The 23,196-nt window shown below is 39.2% G+C and overlaps 1 protein-coding gene across 3 annotated transcripts in view; it reads right to left on the bottom strand.

The window, feature by feature from the left end:
* Window positions 1–23,196, bottom strand: part of PDE7B (phosphodiesterase 7B) — a 317,742-nt gene that overhangs the window by 56,041 nt on the left and 238,505 nt on the right. For all 3 annotated transcript variants that reach the window (XM_072824842.1, XM_072824851.1, XM_072824835.1), the window contains one exon: window positions 21,370–21,453. In XM_072824842.1, the coding sequence (XP_072680943.1) occupies window positions 21,370–21,453 (84 nt within the window). The remainder of the gene's footprint in view (window positions 1–21,369; window positions 21,454–23,196) is intronic.

Genomic DNA, 23,196 nt, shown 5'->3' with positions numbered 1-23,196 from the left:
TATTTTGGTATAAAAATGCCTAGAGATTATCACATGAAGTGGGAAATATGAGCAAGAGGAAGGTTTTCTGTTTAGTGGGTTCCACTCAAGAATGTGATGATTCACTTTGCCCCTTGCCCTTGGAGGAGTCAAATATCCCACCAGGGATAGAGGCAAGATGGCTCCTGGCATATATGGAGGGGATGTGGAAGGGTGGAGAGGCTCAGAAGACAGGACAGGAGAAAAGGAATGAAGAGGAGATATCAAAAAAGAGAAGGGGCATACAAGCATCCATTGGATGTGGACTCTTTACCAATAAAAGCCAATCTGAGACAAAAATGTGAGGACTTTTTTACACTACACTCTGAATACCACATGGATTTGAGATTTGCCATCAGTGAGGTTGTGTTCTTTCTGGTTATGGATGGGGTCTTGCATGACTGTCCAGATGAGGTGAAACCTAATGGCAGGGGTAAAGTAGTTAGTCAGAAATACATTCCTATTCTTAGGACATAGAGACCATAGAGCTCTAAAACAAGCTTATAAAAGCTTTGGAAAAAAATTAATATACACAAAACCTACTAAAGCTGTAGAGAGTCTTATTCAAGTAGGAGCTATGGGGATGAAATGGCAGGGAGTGAAGGTGGGGTGGAATTGAAATGCACCAAGAAACATATGAAGTATTTGTACTGAGGTTTCTTTTGCCCTAGATCATTAGCATTGGATTGTTCAGAATGAAGAATTTAATTGCTGTGTCTGAAGGAGGGGCTAGGGCGGAAAAGCTGGTAGAGATTTGGCAATTACAGGACTTGTGGAATGATCAAAGAGAATTGTCCTTAATTCCCTTCCCATTCCTTCCCTTTCCTTCTCTTCCTTTCTCATTATTCCCTCCTTCCTTTCTTTCCTTCTTCAAACATTAACTAAATGTTTACTGTGGTCCAGACACTGGGCAGTGCTGGTGGTGAACAATGATGCAGAAACACCTCATTAGTTCCCTGTCAAGAGGAAAGCTTACTCCTATTCTTTCATGGCTGAAACATAGCTGAAAACAGTTATCCTGAGAACAAGTGTGTGTAGGGGGATGTATCTGCACTCTCTTCAGTCCTTCAGCTGCCCTTCTAGTAGACGGGTTGTGCAACAGGTCTAGTAGACAGGCAGTACCTTCACGGGGTTTGGATCTCCAGGAGCAGCTGTGACTCCATGGTAGATATGCCATTCTCCCTGGTATCTGTTGCATCTTCACTTAGGTGAGCCATGTTTAGCCCACCATCCTACCGTTTCACCCAGTCTCAGCCAGTAGGGCTGTCAAGGTAGGTAGAGCCTGCACACTATAATTAGAAGGGATAAAAAAGTGTCATTCCAAGGAAAGGTCCCTTAGCCTAGCATGAGACCACCAGGTTCAAGTCTTGGTTCTTCCACTCATCAGTCTTAGGGAAAAGAATTGAAATTTACCTATACTGTGCATGCTCAATAAAGATTGGTAGAATGTATAAAGACAGCCTCAGTCAGAAGGTAAATATCATCTGGAAAGGGTTCACTTAACCAACCCGTGAATACCTCAGCTTGAATTAGTTTGCGATTTGATACTTAATATCTTTCAGTAGATAAATTCTGATGGAAGAAGGCAGAAAGGACAGTCTAAAACTTGGGGCTTTATCTTAGAAGGGAAGTCATGGGGAAGGCTCTGCTCTAGGGAGGGTGGGAGGTGGGGTGGAGAGGCAGAGAGAGGAGAAAGAAGGTAGTTGGGTGCAAAGTCTTCCCTGTTTTTCCCAGTGGTTGCTGATGTTCTGTGCTGGGTTCCCACAGCTACTCCGCCCCCAATTTATATTCATCAAAACAGTTATTCATGTATCTCAGAATTGGCATATTTACTTCTCACCCACTTAACTGTTAGTTCCCTGAGGACAGGGACTATGCCTTACTTACCTGTTAATCCCTAACACTTAGCACATTGGAATGAGTGAAAGAAGGTATAAAAGTCAAAGAAAAACATTGACTTGGTAATTTTGCCCAGGGGTCCCAGTTCTCTGAACAAAATAGCTTGAGCTAATAATACCTATCATTGTCCCAGGTTTATAAGCAGTGAAACAGTAACAAAAGGTTAAGGAACTCAGTTGAAAAATCTTAAAATGTAGAACAGGAATCAAAAGAGTTCCCACGCCTTTCATTAACTGATATTGTTTCTTTGTCGCACACAATAGAATTAATTTTAAAAAATCAGGTTCTATCTTGAGCTGAGGCAAGTGTTTTAAACTTTCCATCTTTGCAAATAAAACTCTGTCAGTTATTTTCAAAGATCAGCTTTCTGGTAAGATTTAAGAGGATAGATGTCAAAGTCATCACTTTGGTAACTTGCATAGGGCATATTTGAATCAAACCCACACGCTAAGCCAGCTTTCTGAATGAGTGGGAGCCAGTCTTTCTCTAAATACCAGGCTCTACCTCTTGGTAAAGAGCAAAATCTGCGCATCTTCTTCAGTGTCCTAGAGAATATCCCTCTCAGTAAAGACAAGTCACAGCCTGTCCTTTTGATGACCTGGTTGGGTTGACAGATTTCACACTGTTTAAGAATGGAGTGAGGAGTGTGCTATTTGGAGGCTCTCCAGAACAATTCTTCAAAGTGTCAGAAAAATCACAACAGGGTGTAAAGTTCAGAAGTTCAGTTAAGTTTAAGGTCTTTCACCCTGGAAAGTTTTCATTATTTTTTTTCTCTTTCTTATACACCCCAATGAATGCTGCAGTTGCAAATTACTTAGCATGACTTGGTCAAAGCTCACTCAAAATCATGCCAAGAATCTGCTTTGGAAGTTATGCTGTCAAAATTTGCAGCCCTGGGAGGCTTAGATAATTCAAGAAGTATCTGATTTTCAGTAACCAGATTTCTAGCTATATTGAATTTCATATTCTTTCAGGAGCCCCAACTCTGAAATATTTTTCCTTAAAAGCAACCAAAGTTTCTGAAATTTGCTTTAAGAATACTCCTCCTTTGGAGTATTCTTAAATTCTTTTTTTTTAATTTAAGTTTTTTTTTTTTTTAAGATTTTATGTATTTATTGACGAAAGACACAGACAGAGAGAGGCAGAGACATAGGCAGAGGGAGAAGCAGACTCCATGCAGGGAGCCTGATGTAGGACTTGATCTCGAGACTCTGGGGTCACAATCTGATCCAAAGGCAGATGCTCAACCACTGAGCCACGCAGGCATCCCTAGAGTATTCTTAAGTTCTTAAATCTTCTTACCCATTCTATAAGGCATGTAGTGCAGAGTTTAACAAGAATATAATAAAAAAAGTTTCTAACTAAAAAAAAAAAAAATACTATTTCTTTACCAACTTTAAGCCAAAGAGAAATTTTACATCTAACAAGCCATAAAACAATAAAACTTCTATAATAAATAATAATAATAATAAAATGGAATATCCTTATAATAGCTTTAGAAGTCATAGAACTAATCTTTTAAGATACTTTAGAACCAAAAGCTTCCATTGATAAATGAAAAGCCCAAAGTGGATTAATAAACTGTACATTAGTTAGTAATGAGGAGCTTAAGAAACAACCCCAAGAGTGCTATTAGATTTATGAAATCAGTGTGGGAGGCCTTTGGGAAGTGTTTGGGGGCATTTTTGGTTGTCATAATGATGGAAAGGGCCCTACTGGATGGTGGAAGGGAGCCAGGAATGTTAGATGTCCTGAAGTGTGTGGGACAATTCTACACATCAAGTGGTTGTCCTGTATTTCATTCAACTTTTCAATGGCTGTTCGGGTATTCATGTAGGTGGAAAGCCTTTTTATAATGATCTGAACCTGGAACCTAACCCTATTCCTCTGCTTTACATATAGGCACAAAGTATTCTTTTTTTTGATGTTGCTTATTTAATTTATTAATATTTTATTTAAATTCAATTTGCCAACATATAATACCCAGTGCTAATCCCATCAAGTGCCCTCCTTAAGTACAAAATATTCTTTTGTGCAATTTCAGTTTTCCCTCTTTAGGACTGCAACTAATATGCAGGTTAAGGGAGGGATGTCATTTTGGCAGGGAGGGGTGGTGGATAGGATTTTCCAGGACTAGTTTAGAAAACCACCAGTGGCAAGACTGCTTATGATATCTGATTGTGTTACCAATATTACACACCTGTGTCGATTTGCATTAGCAGCCGTCACACTTACAATGATTTGGCATAGAGGCGCGGTATGTGACTACATCCTTGGGCCTTCTGAGATGCTTATGTCCAAGCACTTACATATTGAAAACTGATTTAAGTCACAGATGGCTTTTCTTGTAATTCTGTTTTATAATACAGCTAGGACCTTAGATTGATTTTTTTTTTTGGAACATAAGTGAGGGAGGCTTTGGATACCCTTTTAAGATAGTAGAGAAGAACCTTAAAAAATATTTGCTATAAAAAGAAGACACTGGATCTGAGAGGGCTAAAACCTGTTCTATTAGATAAAACTCTAGCTGATAAAGGTGGTAAAGTAACAGATTCCTATCAGCACAGGAAGATCCTTACAAGAACACAGGATTTGCCATCTGAGCCTTACTGCTCCAAGCAGGAACCAAGATCAGAGTTTTCCCAACTTAGTCATCTACATGCCACTATTATAGTTTTTACAATACCTGCCTACACCACCATTTATTTAATGTCTTTCTTTAAATCAAATAAGTTCCTTTTTACCTACCTATATCTTTTATAAACTTGGTACCAATAAAAACCAGATTGGATGTGCTTATTACATTTTTTCCTATTATACATAAAAATAAATGTGTATGGGCAGCCCGGGTGGCTCAGTGGTTTAGCGCCTGCCTTCAGCTCAGGGCGTGATCCTGGAGACCTGGGATCGAGTCCCATGTCAGGCTCCCTGTATGGAACTTGCTTCTCCCTCTGCCTGTGTCTCTGCCTCTCTCTCTCTCTGTGTGTGTCTCTCATGAATAAATAAATAAAAAAATCTTAAAAAAGTAAGTGTGTAGCTATAAAAGTGAAAGAAAGAAGGTTGTTTTTTTTGTAACAAAAAGATCATCTGGTACACCCTTCTGTATGCTTCGTGCACTTTGGGAACCAGTGCTATAACGGGTATACAGTAATGAAGATTACTGGCTTGGAAAACATTATTTAAAGTCAATTACCAAGTAATATTGATAATCTTTGTGAAGATACTCTCTACTAAACTCATTTCAAAAATTCCTTGTAATAGGGCAAACTCTCCAGCTGCTGCTATAAGCATATTATGTATAATTTAACCTTAGAATAGAATATGCCATCCATAACAACAAGTCTTTCTGAATTAGCACCTTAAATAATTTTTTAAAAAGATTTTATTTATTCATGAGACACACACACACAGAAGGAGAGAGAGAGAGAGAGAGAGAGAGAGAGGCAGAGACACAGGCAGAGGGAGAAGCAGGCCCCATGCAGGGAGCCCGATGTGGGACTCAATCCCAGATCTCCAGGATTAGGCCCTGGGCCGAAGGTGGCGCGAAACCGCTGAGCCACCCGGGCTGCCCAATAATTTGTTTTTCACTGAATTTGTCAAGCCCTTACTATGTACAAAACATTGTTCTAGGCACTAGGACTAGCAGTGAACAAAATAGAGTTTTCTTTTGTTGTGAGCTTATATTTCATTAATGTAAGATGAGAATAAAGGCAAAATTAATTTCCATTAGTCTCAAGAAGAGAATAGATAGCAATACAGCATTAAACTCCAGATCAATCAGATGGCCCAAGCTTGGCATCGGAGGATGTGCACACACGATACTGTCCTTGGCTTTTCATTTTGTCTAGCAAATTAATTTTAATGTTTCTTTATTTGTTTGTATAGCTTGTCTCACAGTATACTATTTTGTTGATGCTTTGCACATATTTCTTGGGACCGTTTAAAATTCTATTCCACAATTTAGGGATCCCTGGGTGGCGCAGCGGTTTGGCGCCTGCCTTTGGCCCAGGGCACGATCCTGGAGACCCCGGATCGAATCCCACATCAGGCTCCCGGTGCATGGAGCCTGCTTCTCCCTCTGCCTATGTCTCTGCCTCTCTCTCTCTCTGTGACTATCATAAATAAATAAAAAATAAATAAAAAAAAAAATTCTATTCCACAATTTAAGGAATGGAATTTAGAATTTGCTGATACTTCAGCCCAAGTTCTCATTTTTCATATGTAACTTAAAATTGTCCTTAAGTCACCTTGAGTCACACTTTTCTATTATTCATGCCATTAATATCATTGGTTAATTGTTACCAGTGCTTCTTATCATTTAAAGGAGTATAAGTTGTTCCTTCTTTTAAATGTTCTCTATTTAAGACACTTAAAAAATAATACTAAAGGTGATTTAAGGCAGTGAGAGCTATTTAATAGCTCACAATACTCAGAGAGAACATTCCTGTCATAAGACTCTGGTGACATGTCTTATTGTTAATTTCCATATAGTGGGTGTTTCTTACTTATCCAGCTATGAATGTTTGATGAAATTCATCCATTGTATTACCCTGTTAGTCATTTCCAAACAACTGAATAAAACCCCAGTGTTTTAGATTATTTTCAAAATCTCAGGTGGCACGACTGGCCTTTATAGGTTCAGCTAATGGAAATTTTTAAAATAAGAAAGCTAAGCTCTTCACAAAGATTGCTTTGAAGTTCCAGTTAATAATTGCTGTTTAAAATAATTGGCTCTAAAGAATTCCAAGATTCTGAGAAGTCATGAGTCACTGAAGAAAAATTAAGTTAAACCCTCAAATAGCTTTTGTGTTAGGAGTTTTTGGTTATGTTATAATTCTTTCAAAACAGGTTGTCCATATTTGGCAATTCTGAGTCAAGAAAATGTTTGACTAACTAGATAATGCTCATCTTTCAATATATTAATCAATTCTAATCTTTCAAGAGATTTCCCTATCAGGTGTTAGAGTCTCTTTGCCTCTGATTTTTTTTTTTTACATGGGTATTAGACACTTTAGCAATGGTATCAAGAACAATATTGACACTTTGGAAACCTAATATTGACCCTTAAAGAATAATTACTGCTATAATCTGGAGGGATAAATGTGGTAGAGAGAACACTTTAAGAAAAGAGATCCTTCAAAGAAAGGACTTTGCTTCTTTCTTATTGCAAGAGCTAAGCTATTATTACAGTGCCTGGCACATAATAGATCTCAATAAATATCTATTCAGTGAGTAAACAAATGAAAAAGTATCCCAGCAGCCATAGTATGTATATCATAAATAAGGTATATATATATCGCATGACACATAGAACACTTTCAATAAATATCAGCTAATTTTAGAGTTACTGTTACAGATTGTGTATTGATATTGGCTTGAGATCCTGGATTTTTCTATGTAAGAAATATGAAATAGAATTGAGCCCTGAGACCAGTGTACCTTGTTTTTATGAAGCATGTTGATAAAGAAGTCTCGATCTAAGATATAGAAGGTTGAACTAAAGGTGTCGATGTGATAGAGAATGCATTTTCATTGCACATCCAGGAATAATGAACCATGTTTCTGAAATTTAGTTTTAATATTAGCAAGAAACAACCACTTGCTAAGCAAGATACAAGGGAGAGAAAATGTATTTTTCTTTACTCCCAAGTCTTCAGTGATTCTCCACTTTACATTTTACAGAGTAAATGACAAACTTCCATTTAAGAAGGTCCCTATTCTTGTACTTTTTTTTTTTTAAAGATTTTATTTACTTATTCATGAGAGACACAGAGTGAGAGAGACAGAGAGATAGGTAGAGGGAGAAGCAGGCTCCATGCAGGGAGCCCGATGTGGGACTCAATCCCGGGACTCTAGGATCACGCCCTCAACCGCTGAGCCACCCAGGCATCCCCCTGTTCTTGTTCTAACCAATCCTTATTATGTAGTAAAAGTTTCAGACTAGTTTTAACATCAATCCTCATTACTTTCCTCCCAAAACTGCAACTCCCTCCCTTAATCATTATGTTCATTCTAGGACCTGAAGGCACTTACTCTTTGATTACTCTTTGAATGTACCTAACATTTTTTCACCCCTGATCTTAATTTGCATGCACTTAAAAAAATCGCACTTACAAAAATTCAATCATTGTCCAAGTGCCAATGCTAATCATTCCATGAAGTCCTTCCCTAGAATGTCCAGTAATCTTTTCTTTTCTTTTTTTTTTTTTTAAGATTTTATTTATTTATTTGTCAGAGAGAGGGTGAGAGCACAAGCAGGGGAAGCAGCAGGCAGAGGGAGAAGGAGGCTTCCTGCTGAATAAGGAGCCAGGTGTGGGGCTCCATCTCAGGACCCTGGGATCATGACTTGAGCTGAAGGCAGACACTTAACTGTCTGAGCCACCTGGGCATACTTCCAGTGATCTTTTCATTGGAACTTCCTTGGCACCTGTCAGTGTATCTGGTGTTTATGAGTTGTGTGCCAGCATTTCCTAAAATGTTTTTCCCCCATCCTGCATCTCTTATAACTCATAGTCTAGCATACAGTAGTTGCTCAATAAATATTGTTTGATCTAATTCATTTTTTTCTTCTTTTCAAAAAAAGAATAAGACCTGGAATAAATCTAGGTCTTCCAAGGAGATTTTTGGCATAGATTTTTGGCTTTCTGGTCTTTACCAGAATTGTCTCCAAAATAGAAAATAGAGCTAATGTGGTAAGGCACAAAAATGAAAGAATGAGAAAGGAATAAGAAAAGAGATGGAGGATTTTCCTTCTTCACATGGCAAGGCTTGTCAACAAATAGTGAGAGAGGGAAGGGGAATAAAGGGCTGATAATCTAACCTAAGGTAAGTACATTCTACTTGACTCATTTCTTGGCAACTTGGGAAAAATGGTGCTAAAAGTCTTTCCATTGCTAATGGGAACCAGAGCCAATGGGGAAAGAAGAGCAAGGAGAGAACACTGCCCAGCCTCTGCCTAGAACAAAAATGGCAACAGCCACAGCTGTCTTCATACCATCACGTCCGGATGGTAGTGGGGTAGGTGTGTGTGACAGAGGCACGGGGATATGGAGGTAAAACTTATTTTCATGGCTACACATTCCTTATAGATTATATTACCCAAGGGCACAAATAAGCACAGGTGAGAGAGGAGTCTCTGTCATGAGGTTTTTCTCTCTCTCTCTCTTTTTTTTCTTTGCTGCTTTGTATGTCAGGGAGATGTGAGTGTGGGGTAGGGCAGAAATAGCGATGGGCTTCTATAATGGCTCACATGGTGAGAATAAGGGAAAGTAATGGGACATGCACTTAGCCAACAAAGGTGGGACCAGGCCACCATGTTGTTGCAGGAATTTGTCTTTTAGTGGTACCACAGCTGTGGGAGCTCTGTTGCTGAGGGCTGGAGGCCAGGTGGAGCACAGAACTAGCTCTCTGGGCAACAGATACACGACCCTCAAACTCAAAGGGTCCTCCATTGCCCTGCTTCCATGACCCCCCCCACCTTGCGTCCTACTTCAGGGAGAAACTAGAAGGCATTAGGTAGGAAATTCCTTACTTTTCTGCTACAAAACCTATAAAACTTCCCACCACAAAGCCATTCTTTCCTTCTTTTTACCTGTTCTATTAGAAAATCTGCCTCCTTTTGAAAGACCAGTCTCCCTCTCACCTTTCAGGACACTATACTTTCAGTTGTGACTTCCCTGTCCCATAGGGCTGGTTGCTCTTTCTCAACTGGATCTTTCTCACCATAATTTCAGCATGCTTAAATGTTTTGCAAAAACAAGACCAGCAAGACTCCCCTACCCCATATTCTCTCTACCACTTTATTTACAACCATACTTGGGAAAGAGATGCATCTGGCATTGTAGAGGGAGCTCAATAAAGATTTGTTGAAAGAATGAGTCACTGAAAGAATGGTAAACTGAAAAGAGAATAAATCATTCTCTTCTTCAACATGAGTCAAGTGCCTGTACTGTTATGTATTACATAATCTTCTAAGTACTTCTACATATGGCCGTAGAGAAATGGAAATAGAGAGATGCCAGTGATAATAACAGTCCACATTTATGGAGAATTTACACCGTGATAGGTGCTGTGCTAGCACTTTATACACACTCTACTTAGTGCCTTTCATGATGGCCCTGGGAGGTATGGAGGACAGAGAGGTCAGGACAGTCCCTGCTGCCAGAATCCAGATCCAGGCAACTGTTCTGGAACCAACGCCCACCACTATCAGGGGAAGTCCTTGGCTGATCCTTTCTTTCATTGCAAGTGGTAAAATCAATTTTACATATTTAAGGTAAAGTTTAAATAAGAAAGGCCTATGGTTGAGTGGAAAAACGGAATGTCGAAAGACCTGAATCCTTAGATCTTAACTCTTTCATTACTTAGCAGTGAGTCACTTGGCATCTCTGTTTTCTTATTTATTTATTTATTTATTTAGTTAGTTAGTTAGTTAGTTTTTTTGCTTGTAAAACTGAGAAACTGCGTTAAAAGATCACTTGACTGCCCTCATTTAAAAGTTTTGTTAAATGTAAGGTGCTCTTTAAACATGGATTAGAACTTTGATTTCATGCTTTTTGGAATAAATTTCACCTTTAAATGACAAACCATTACTGTGAGTATCATACATAGCTTTTATAAGTACCTAGCTTCACAATTTCCAATAATTTTTTCCAAGGTGGCCTTGTAAATAAAGTTTTTTGGCCCATCGCTGCAGCTTAATTTTCTGCATCTTGATATTACCTTAGTTAGAAAAAAAATAAAGATCCCCTTTCAGATTGACATTGCTTTTTCTTTTGAATAAAATCCCCTTTGTTCTGACTATAAGAGGGATACATTTTTTGGTAGAAAAAAATAGAATAGCAGGGTGAAAGAAATAATAATCATCTCAAAACAACACCTATTAAGATTTTGATGTATTTTAAAAAAACATAACTGAGATCTTTGAGATTCCTGTTTCTTTTTATTTAATATATTATAAATGTTTTAAGAAGCTTTCTTTCGGTGATGCACAGTTTGTGTGACAGGAAATAACCAACTTCCCCTTGTGAAAAATTAAAGCAACCAGTGACAGCCTCCAATCTGACTTCGTCCCAATAGCAATTCCATTTCCGTCTTCTTAAGGGACGGCGTACAAGTGTCCTCTCTTGTCACCACCACACTCTTCTTCTTATCAAAGAATACAAGGTCAGATAGTGAAATGAGCAATTTGTCATTTGGCACCTTCCACCAGAACAGAAGGAATATATGTATTCAAAAAGCTGCAAAATCTAAGGTCTGATGTGTTGAGTATACATTTTCTCTTTAAGTTATAGAAATATTTGTTCAAAGATATTGAGGCATCTTTATACCAAAAAAGAGTCTAAATATACTAAAAAAAGAAAATAACTACTATAATGTGAGAAAAATATTTAATATGAGTAATTACATATAAGTCACAGAAAAGGAACCTATTGCATACATGTATTGCCTTTGAACATGAACATTCATCTCTAAAAAGGAATTATAGTACCTTACGGTTAGGAGCTTGTGCTCTGGTATTGGATTTTTGGGCTTTGAACTCGGACTTAAAAATTATTTCTTGGGTGAGTTATTTCTTTTCTTTGGGCCTTACTTCCTCATCTGAAATAACAGCGCTTACTTCCTAGGGATCTTGTGGGATTAGATGCATCAGTCTTGGGCAAAGCATGTAAAGCAATGTCTAGAACCTAAGAGCTCCACACATATTAGCTATTATTATTATTATTATTATTATTATTATTTGATATAATATGTGTGTGGCATAATTCACCTATATCAGTGGTGATAAGACTCATGGAAGGTCCAGAGCCAGGCTGGCTGCATCAGGTAGCCTCAGGATGTTTTGCAAAATACTCTCCAGAGATTCAGGTTCAAAAAATTTCCAGTTACAGTGTGATGGATGCTTTTGCAGAGATGTGGTGGGAGTTCAGAGGAGGGAAAGAGTAATTGGTCCACTGAGAGGTTTGAAGGAGGCATCACAGAGGTCATAATGCTGGGAGAGGGCTTGAGTGATGAATAGAAACTTCTTAGGAGAAGGGGTGGCTGGGGAGAGGTGTACTCAGTAGAGGAAGAAGGTACATCCAAAGTTCAACTACATCTGCTAAGGACCTATTATGAGCAAGATAGGCTGCTGGACACACTAATCTCATCTACTTCTCACCTCAACCTAGGGAGCCTGGTGTTACAATCTCCTTCCATATGTGCGGACAGTAATAGTTTGTGCACTTTTCCCACACTCACAAAAGAAGTAGGATTCAAACCCAGGTCCAACTTCAAAGCTGTCTGTCTTTCTGCCAGCTTCCTCTGTTGACCATGGTTTAGAGCTTGTGCATAGCAGTGGGAGTGCAGTGTGCGTGGGGCTCTGGGCGGGGCAACCATGGGGGCCCAGGCAGAGAAGCAGCCTGTGGTTAGGTGGGAAGGACCTCTGCTCGTTCAGGTGTTCACAGCAGCCCTCTTAGCTTCTAGGCCTTCAGAGGATCTATATAGCCCTGGGATGCCTCGCCTGGGAGATATTTCCACCTGGCCTCCTGGATCCTGTACCTGGCATTGAGCACTCCCACCTTAAACCTGTTGAGGTGGCTGTTGTTAGGTGTCATGGTACCGGCCAGTTCCCCTTGGGGACTTTCCTCAGTAATTGCTGCCACCAGTTCTACTGTCCTCCCCTCTTAGATTTACTTATGAGTAATAAACCATCCAGGTGCCTCAAGGCAATTTAGTTTGCTAGTTAAGGAAGAAAACCATCTTCTTGATCTTGTGTGTTAACCCTGAGATCTCAGTTTGGAAACACACCAAAGATTCTAAGCGTGGAACACTTTCTATTTTTTCCCGTGTATAGTTAAATATGGACCATGGTAAGTCATTTAAATCTTCCCAGACTTTGAAGGTGGAGTGGCAATGATAGGACATAACCCTTCGTTTTGTTTATTAATGAAGTCACAAGAGATAGGCCATGCTTCCTTCTGGGTAGGAGGTTGAATTTAATTTTATTTAACGAACAACTCATTCTAGCTCAGTGACTTCAGTCAAAAGAAACTTAATTTACTCCTGCTTCCCTCTATATTTGACTCTCTCCAGAAATCCGGAGAAGCCACTATACCAGAAAGATTCTGAAGGGGTCAGGGTTTTACTCATGGAAGTGCTGTGGTAGAAAAATTGTCATTGCTCTGTGCTAACACGCAAGCGAGTTAGCAAACCCACTGTGCTCTGACACAAGCAACCACGTACGAAACAGAGTCCATGATGTGAGGTAGGGTGGTGTCTGAATTGTGGTGTCTAAAGAGTTTCTCACAGAGGAAAAGAAATTGCTGGTGAGACAGAATTCTTTGTGGGTTTTATTATCAGTAGTCCTACACTTCGCTAAATCAAACTTATGACACACTACAATTATAGGGGCTCTTGAATGAAGTTGTTGATCCCTGTTCTGGCCATATGGCTCATGGATGATTGTGATTCCCAAGTGGAACTTCCAAAACAGGCCTTTCTGACCTGCACTGCGGTCCTTTATTTGAAGCTCTCTCGGACATTTCTACTTCATTCTTACAAACAACTGTCCCTGAGCTCACTGTCTTTCCCCAACTCACTCTCCAACTTTGTTCATGGCTGGTCTCTTCTGGCGGCCAGACCAACCCTGGGATTTCCCAGCATTCAATATCATCAGGTTTTATCTCCTTTTCTCCACATCATCTCTGGATTTATACCTTATTTCTACTTCCATCATAGTCTGCTGCCTGGTCATGTTTCTCCCGATTTCCTGAGTCTGACCCACCTTAATTAATTTTCTTAAACACTATTTTATGCTGTCTATGTTTTTTCTCAAAATTCTCTAGTGACCCTCTTTGCTTAATGAGTCAAGTTCAAATTCTTTATCTTGGCATTCTAAGCCTTTCGTTTTCTCTCTAGTCAACATACTTTACTACTTTCTGGACCTTCTCCTACTTAATGACTTAATGTCTCCCATATGTCAGCTTGGTCTTACTTTTAGGCAATTGCTTAACTAGACAACGCTCTATCTTATCTCTCAGAGTTCAGCACAAGACCATAAAGCCCTTTTTTCCTGCTCAGAGCACTTCAGTCATCTCTGCCTTCTTTTGTCCGATTTATTGTCTTAGTCAATTCTTTTAGAACTAGATAATTTATGCTCCTGTATAGTCTTTGTTTTAATGTATGTTTGTCTTGCCTGTATAATGAGATTGTTAGGTCTTTAAGGGTAAAATAATATCTGAGGGTTTCCTTTTGAGTGTTCAGAATCCTCAGCCCAGGTGTAGGATGTAGTAAGTGCCACCCTACTATCTACAGTTCTTGTTGACTCAAAAGAAATTGTTCCGATATTTGTGTTTGGTGTCTTTGGCAGACTCCAGTCCCATGGCTGTCTGAGAGAGGAGCTCTCCCAGTCCCCTGGCCTCGTGGCCTGCTTGGCATAGAGTAGATATTCTATTTGTTGAATGAATGCATGACAACCTAGAGGAAATAACTGGACTCCCTATTTCAATTTTCTATTTTCATCACTCATATAAAAAACAATAAATCCATTAAATGATGTCAGCCAGGTTAACAAAAGGCAACGGCTGTCTTCAGTTTTGGCTTTAGAAGGTGAAAACTGTTTCTCTTTGATTATGGTTTCCCCAGAAAGTCAGGTATATTGAATGATCTATCCTGGCTTCTTTGGCTTCTACTTGAATACCCCATCTCCCAATAAAATTTATATCTGGTTGAGTACAGTTGTTGATGACTCTTTTCTGGTTCCTTAGGTCTTGAAGCACATCTTAGAACGGCTTTAAAATGGTTGGCCTTGGTGTACAGCCCTCCTTCACTTCATTGTTGCTTCAGTACTGTTCATGTTTTAGTTCCTCCAGAACACTTCTATTCTCCCAAGGCTGAGTTAATGGCTCCCTTCCCCAATTTCCCCAAAGGTAATCATGCTCTCCTCTGAATCCTGAATACACAAACATGCTTATCATATTATGTATACTTTAATTGTACATGCATGTATTATTAAATGCATCAGACCACATCAAAAAGGTATAGGCTTATGTCTCTATAAATTCCTCAAGGACAGTGGCTATGTCTCATTATCTTTGCATCTCTAGCACCTGGCTCACCGCCTACCCCAGGAGGTGCTCCACTGATGGTCACTGATGAATCGTGACAGGGAATGAGTAAAACAGTGAGGACAACATCAACTGTGTCTTCTGCAATGCAATGGCATTTCACTGGCTAACCATCCTACTGGTTTGGCACTGCTGCGTGTGAAGTACTGGGGAGCTTGTAGCCAGAAACCGTGGGTACACATTATGGAGCATGATCCAGGTGAGTCAGAAAGGAACCGTGACCTCAGTCAGTGTCTTGTCTTTCTTCTAGGGGAAGACCAATATCGAACTTTGACATTGTGGAGGGTTACCCTGGCACTCACAAGAAGTTTGAGCTTGTCTCAGCTGTCACCTCCCTTCTTTGTTTGCAAGGCACAGGGCTGAGGGCCTGAATTTTGGGGAGAATTGGATATCATCTTCTGAACATGACTTCTTTCAGACCATCTCGTAACATTTTTTAAAGGCTGTTTTATTTTCTCTCTCTTTCTACTTTTTAATTGAGATATAATTGACATGTAACATGTGTAAGCTTGAATGTATAAGGTGTTTGATTTGATACATTTATATATTGCAGTATGATTACCACAGTGTTAGCTAACACCTCTATTAGGTCATATAATCATCATTTAATTATTGCTGTAAGAATAATTAAGATGTAGTCTCTTAACAACTTTGAAGTTTATAATACAGTACTGTTGACTATAATCACTGTGCTGTGCATTGGATTTCCAAGACTTATCTATCTACTAGTTACAGGCTTGTACCCTTAAACAATATCTCACCCTGTAACATTTTAATTTAGGTTCTTTACATTTTGTATGTTTCTCATTGGTAACATTAAGAATTACCTTTAAGAAGATGACTGACAGGCTGTCACCATCTGCCAGGAATTCTTTCTTAGAAAACTGAGTTTGTAAGCAAATTGTTCCTCTTTAAGAGGGGGGCATCACTTAGTACCAGATGGTTTGTTACATGCTGGGTGCCTTTTGATTGACAGTTTTTCTATGAACGTATTTTCTATTTCTGCAGGGTGTAATGTTTTAGATGGCAGTTTTTATTTATTTTTATTTTTTAAAGATTTATTTACTTATTTATTATTTATGATAGACACAGAGAGAGAGAGAGAGAGAGGCAGAGACACGGGAGGAGGGAGAAACAGGCTCCATGCTGAGAGCCCGATGCGGGACTCGATCCCGGGACTCCAGGATGGCGCCCTGGACCAAAGGCAGGCACCAGGGATCCCCTAGATGGCAGCTTTTAAAAAAGCATTTGAGTCTCTGGTCATTTCTTCTTGTACAAAAAAATCATAATATATATTTTTATATTATATTTATATATTATTTTATATTTATGTTGTAAATATATAGAATAAACATAATATATAATTTAATATATGTATATATTATACATATATATTTATATGTCAGATACAAATATACAGTATTTATTAGTTCTATTTCAAAAATAATGAGCAAAGGAAAATCTTTTTTGTAGCTCTGCTAAAATTACCTCACACTTGTGCAGTTAAAATGGCCCTGCCTGGAGAGGCATATCTGGAGGAATAGAACTTTAAAGATCAAGATTAGCAAATTAGCCAGCAGGAAAAGCCAAATAGCCAATTAACCTACTACTGCAAAGCCCCAGAGCTGGTCTGGAGCTCCAGGCTCTCTGTGGCAGCTGAAACATGCTGCCCTAAACCTTCCAGCTGAAGCTACCTCGTTCCTTCAAGCTCCACAGTCACTGGGAATGTTTGCTTTGTATGTCACTTCCTTTGCAGAGCGAGTGTGGAAATCACATTGTGTTGCTCTGAAATGGTTGCCATGGGAACATCTCCACCTAGTCATTATCTACTCAGCCTACTGATTATATTAAACCAGGAGGCGGAATGTGCAAGGGGCGCTGTAGCCACCTGTTCTGCAGAAAATTGTGATTGCTTCTGCGACATTTTCGCCTCTGTGGCCAACATTTCTCAGAACACTGTCTCCTCATTTTCTCTTCTCTTGCTTCCCTCTAAACAGAGGTGGTGAATGACACAAATCTCTAGGCCGCTGGCATTGGGATAATGGAGTCATTACATTCCCATTCCTCCTGCCCTCTTCCAGGTCTCTGTTTTTGTATCTCATGTAGAATAAAAATAAATTGTCACTCTGCTCTCAATCTGTTCTGCCCCTCCATGCTTAGGCGTAAAGATAATCCTCTTCTTTAAAGGTCTGTGATTCCTGAGTCCCCCACAATGATGCTGAAGCCACATTTTTCTGCTACTTATCCAGAAAGCTTCTCAAAATTCATACAAATGCCTCTAAATTGTATAAAATATAAACTGGCTGTCAACAGGTAACTTTGTCTTACGTATTTCTCAATAGAGAGATGTGTGGATCTGAATACGCCTCTTGTGAGGAGGATTTTCTGATCCTCATTCTTGGACTGAAAGTGACATTTAAGAGGTGTTGTCTTCAAGGAAACTTTTTTGGTAGGAAAACCTATAAAAATCCACTGGCCTTGTAATTATTGTCTAAACCAGAATACTTAGGGAGTGAGAAACTATATTAATAAGTTTGCCTAGACAACAGGTGCAGATTTGACTATGCCAAGCAAACTAGGTATATATCGTCACCTTATATGTAGACTAGTATGTAGGCATAGTAGTACAATGTCTTCAAGAAATAGGGAGAAAGGAATACTGCCCCCAGAACGATGTTTGTGCAATTAGAAGTTGTAACTGTGGAATTTAATATCTGGATCCTCAAGAAAGTTTCCTTGCTGTTTATACTTATATCTCATGTAAATTGAGTCAATGTGAGTCCACTCATGAAAGTGAAGTGATAGCACTGGGGAGGGGGGGAATTGAAAAGAAAAAAATGACCCTAACAAAAGAAAATAGACCAGGCTGAATGTACCTATGGAGATGTCATCATAAACCCTTTTAATCTTGTTTAAAAATCCAACTTAAGGAATAGTCACTTTTTTCTGTAAAGGGCCATACAGTAAATATTTTTGGCTTTGTGGGCTGTATGGTCTCGGCTGGAAAGTAGCTATAGTTGAAATATAAATGAAGGACATGGCTGGGTTCCAATAAAATCTTATTTATGAGACAGGCATGGGTGGGAGCATAGATTTACTGCAATGATTGTGACCGGCACAATCTCATTCTGGTTATCTATTTCAATGTCTAGAAACTTTGTTTTGAAAGAAGAAAAGTTATTTTAGATGTTAATTCTGACATCTTGTTCCACTATAGCAGGTTGGGGCAGTACCTGGTGAAGCCAGTGGAGAAATGCAGTGGGCCTTACCATTTAATGCACATTTCTGTTATGCATGTTTCAGCCATTCAAGACATATGTTGAAGTGGGTGGTAGAAGGTAAACCTCCAGTGACACTTTGGAAAGGGAGTGGCAGGCAAGTGGGTCTCATTAAGCATTACAGAAGAGAGGCTGCTGGGATGCAGACACAGAGGATAGAGGCTCTGGAGATTTGGTTTTTCCTATGAATGGTCTTTTAAAAATGGCCCTATCCTCCTGGCAGAGAGAGCAAAACTGCAAGCACTTGAGGAAAATAAAGTCTTCAGTCTCTGCCTAAACTTGGAAAAAAGTGACTCAAAATTAAGGTAAGTGATACGAAAACTCACTTTAAGCTAGTCTGGTACTTACTGTGTAGAATTGGAATCAGTTGGTAAAAATAAAAATTTTAGGAGGAAGCCCCAAAAATGTTCCTTTGGAGTTTATTTTTACATTTTTATAGAATTGTATTTAAAATGTTTCCTTTTAGGCAGAAAGCACACACTAACAACTCAGGCTGGCAAACGTCAACAGAACATGAATGACGTTAAAGAGAATTAAATAGGTTTTATAGAAAGATGTGACATAAATATTACATCTTAAGTGACTGTATGGAACACAGATAGCCACCCACCTGGTGCTACCTGGTGATAAGCTGCTGTAATTGCAGCCCAATCTAGAAAAATTGGAGAGTCACCACAGTAATGTTATTGATTCACTAACCAGGTATACCAGGCATTTGACAATGGAATGGACAGTACCACAAATAAGGAAAAATCTCAGAGACCTTCACTTCTATCTGAGCTGTTGAGCAAAATATGGAGGTTGACTGACATTTATAATTATTTAATATCATCTTTTTGAGGGGATCTTTTGATCTAATTGGTAAGTTAACAAAAGTTACTGAGAAGTCGGTTCTTTGGGATCTTATAATCTATCTGGGGATGTGTTTTATACATCTAGGAAAAAATTGAGTCCACTATAAAGCAAAATACAATGAAGGTAAATTGATATTGCCTTAGCATGTTTTACTGATGAAGAGACATGAGTTAAGGCACTATCTAGAGTTATCTAGAGTGGTGTGCTGAGCAGAGGAGAAGGGGAAATTCAGAATGGATGTCCAACACTGTCACTTAATGTGTGGAGGGTCATGAGCAACAGATGGGGGTGGAGGGGCAGAGAGCATCTCATGCCAGGAGAAAGAGGCTGGGCATGAGTCCAGGAAGTTTCTGGTGGACCTACAGAAGATGGGTGACAGAATGGCACCTGCTTGTAAGTTATTTGTTATATAGTGAATAATATAGTAGTGAAACATTACCTGCACTGGTTTTCTCTTTAAATTTTTAATATTTTTTCCCGTTTTTAAAAAATGCTATGAAAGTAAAGCAAATGTTACAAAAGTAAAACAAATAATTGTAAAAAACCCAAAATCCAAGCGTTACAGAAAACTATGATGTAAAATATTTCATAATCCCACTTGCAAAGATGACTGCTATTAGCTGATCTTTCTTATTAACACCAGGATAATTTAGAAACAGATTATATAGATTGGAACCTTGGAATTATAAAGAGAAGTATCTCCTATACTCTTAATTTGTTCATGCCTTATATTTGAAACCATGATATAACATCTCATCTAATATTGAAAGAGGCTTTTTGGGTTATTTTCCCCATCTCACACTTAGTGGGTGAAGCCATTAGAGAGTCCTGGTGTCCGTGAGACAGTGAACAAAATGGACCCTTTGCTCATCCTCATCTTGTTTGGTGGAACGATATGCCTGGGAACTGGAAATCAGTACAGTCTAGTGACTGTCAAAGGAGTAACTTCCATGGGTAGTTGGAACAGCCTATTGGAGGTTATAAGGAACGGTAACAGATACCATCAGAGCTCCCCACTATCTCCCCAATATAGCCAATATTGCATTGGTTTAGCAAATCAACTGTGTCTCCTAGAATGTATTGTTTGGGGCTGGGTTGAGGAGGTTATCTCTAGTATGGAAAGGTTTCTCCAAGTCTCTGTGTCCCAGAAAGAGCTGAGAAAATAGATATTGCACATTGATATGGAAGTTTAATGAGTGAGGGAGAGTATAAGCATCTCCGTTCCCTACTGAGCTTTTGAGGATCTAAAGATAGCAAGTTTTGACTTCTCCTAGTAATTTTTAGGGGTCAAGGTAAGTCAAATTGTTCTTTTGCTGAACTTGCTTCTTCCAAAGGAAAGTAATGCTACGTGAGTGCAAGCCAGCAGTTTGAAATTTATAGATGGGAAGTGATGTGAGAACCAAACACTGAAAATCTGGAGCAAACTGTGAAATTTATCCACTTTTTCCCTCCATCGGCCCTTTAAGTCCAAAGTGCCAGATGGTTGCCATAGTTAGAAGACATGAAAGCAGGCAGGGTGACTGGTCACTGGTTTGGGTTTCCAAAGGAATTTGAGATTAACATAATTATGAACTGGAGGTTGAGCAAAACTCCAAATAAGGAGTAGTATATGAAGGGGAAAGGTACAAATTAATGACTTTCTGAGGTATTTGTAATGGATGAAGCAGCAAGCACAGAGATGTGAGAACCACCTTTCAGGGACCTCGGTTAGATAAGGAAGGTGAGAATCTGACAAGAGCTATAGAATAGGTTTCCCTGTAGGATTTTAACAATAAAATAGAATTTCATCTGGTCTAATCTTGGATGAGGGTGGAAAGAAGGTGCTGGTTAATGACAGGAATAAGCTTCCTTGTATAGGGCTTCACAGTTCTTAAGACTTAGATTTTTTAATTTTATTTTTCCCCACTCTATTAAACTTCATTTTCCCCCCAAATTTTTATTTAAATTCTAATTAGTTAACATAAGACTTACATTTTTAAAGCTTACATGGTCTCATTTGATTCTCACTAAAAGGCTGGAAGTCTGGCAGTGCCAGAATCACTTCGCTAGGGAGGAAATCTAAAGACAAAGGGTTAAGTTCCATTTGGGAGGGGAGACCTGGAGGAAGGAAGGCAGACCTCCGAGGGTTTTGAAGTTCAGAAGGAAGTGAGATTTTTTTTTTTTTTTTTTTTAAGAAAACGTTTGTTCCTTTCCAGGTACACTTGATTACTCACTGTTAAGTAGGCGGAAGTCAATGAATGGGTAGGAGCCACGGCGTTCAGCAGGAACCCCCGTCTGACCCTTTAGTCGTACATCTCCTAAAAAACAGAAAATCCAAACAAATGTTTAAAAACGTTGCCAAGCGTATTCACTTTTCCTCTGTAAATGCTCTTACCCACTTAGGTCACTGGAACCAACACCAAATGTCAGGAGGAAAATGATTTCCATTTACCTTGCATGAGAGAGAGCTATGAGAAGGGATATTTAATGAATGCTGAGTGTAATGGAATTGGCAATACTCTATAGAGCAAAGCAGCACCCTGCTCCCTTTTAGATTTGCCTGGAAGATAGATCTGTGAAAATTTTAGTAATCTACAAAATTTCCATAGTCTGAGGGCCACATAGATGAGACATCTGAATGTGGGAGGACAAATGGTGTCCTGGGATGGTAGTGTTAATTCTTACTAGAATGTTTAATTGCCCGGTGTTATTTCTCTTGGTTCTAGCACTGTTGTTTTCTGACTGGTGTCCACCGTCCTGTTCCTCAGGCTGTACCACTGATCTGCTTTAGAATCCGCTGGGTGAAGGCCAGCCCAGCTCCAGGGACTTCAGACACTTTGTCACCCATATACATAACAAGTCAGTAGGGTTTTGTAGAACTCATTCATTCGTAGGTTTCCCTTAATGTCTGCACTCACTTTCCTTTGTGATGTGTCCTCTGCCTTCCCGATCAAGGGAGGTAAAGAAGTTGAATGGAAAAAACACGAACTTTAGAATGAAACAGACCATGGGTAATATGCTACCTGTACGATCTTGGGAAATTTATTTCTCCTAGCCTCAGCTGCCTCTCTTAAAGTGTCATTTGTTGGAGAATCTAAAATAACAGTTGCTACTACCTTGCAATAAATGTTGTGTTTACTTCTTTCTAAACTCCTGCAAAGCAAGGATTATGCATATTTTTGTGTTTTGTGTTTTTCCGTAGTGCTTTGTATATTGTATGGCACATAGCAGACTCTAAGGGAATGTCTTCTGTTGGCAAGAATAAATAAATATAAAGACAAGATTTGCCAATTGGTACATAAAATATGGAATTAGAGGAGAGGTAAAAATACATGAGATTTACTCTATTTCTGGAAGAACTGAATCAGAGAAGGTTTCAGGTCCATGAGTAGAGTCCACTCCCATAAACCACTCTTTCCCCGATGCGAGGTGGCCGTGGGGCGTCAGCCTATGAGTAGAGGAGTCTTCTCTCCTCCATTCCTACCTCCTGGAGTTAAGCAGGCTTGGGTGAGATTCCCCTCAGCAGTAACCCACACCATCGGCAGTGTTTAAAATATCCCTGACAGATGGATGTTGTGTGTATTTGGGCTTACAGACTGCAAGCTGTGAGCCCCCAGGCTATTCTGTGCTTTGAATCTTTTATTGGTACTTTATTTAATGCTCTATATAATCGGATATTATAGTGCCATCCTGATATTAAAGAATGTTACAATTTATGGAATAAAGCAAAGTGGGATGAGGAGGAAAGAGATAGAAAAATATTTTTATAAGTATGAAAATCATCTGACATTGAAGAAGAGAACGCTGTTTGCATTTGGCAAGTTCCTGGGGTGGATGGCCAGCAGTTATAGGAAAGCCACTGGGGAGAGTTGAAGAGTTTTTCTGTCTTCAGCAGCTTGTCTTGAACACCCCATGTTTATAACACTCCAGAGAGTTTACAAAGCACTTTCATAAACATCACAGGATATTTATTTTCTTGTTTATCTCGTTGGATCCTCACAATAGTCTTGTGTTCTCCTTACTTTATAGGTGAGACAAAGGGGGCTCAGGGAAGAAAGCAA

This window comes from Canis lupus, chromosome 1 (genome assembly GCF_048164855.1).
Source record: "Canis lupus baileyi chromosome 1, mCanLup2.hap1, whole genome shotgun sequence".
Classification (NCBI taxonomy): Eukaryota; Metazoa; Chordata; class Mammalia; order Carnivora; family Canidae; genus Canis; species Canis lupus.
The sequence above is the reverse complement of the archived record's forward strand: the minus strand, read 5'-3'. Positions and strand labels throughout refer to the sequence as shown.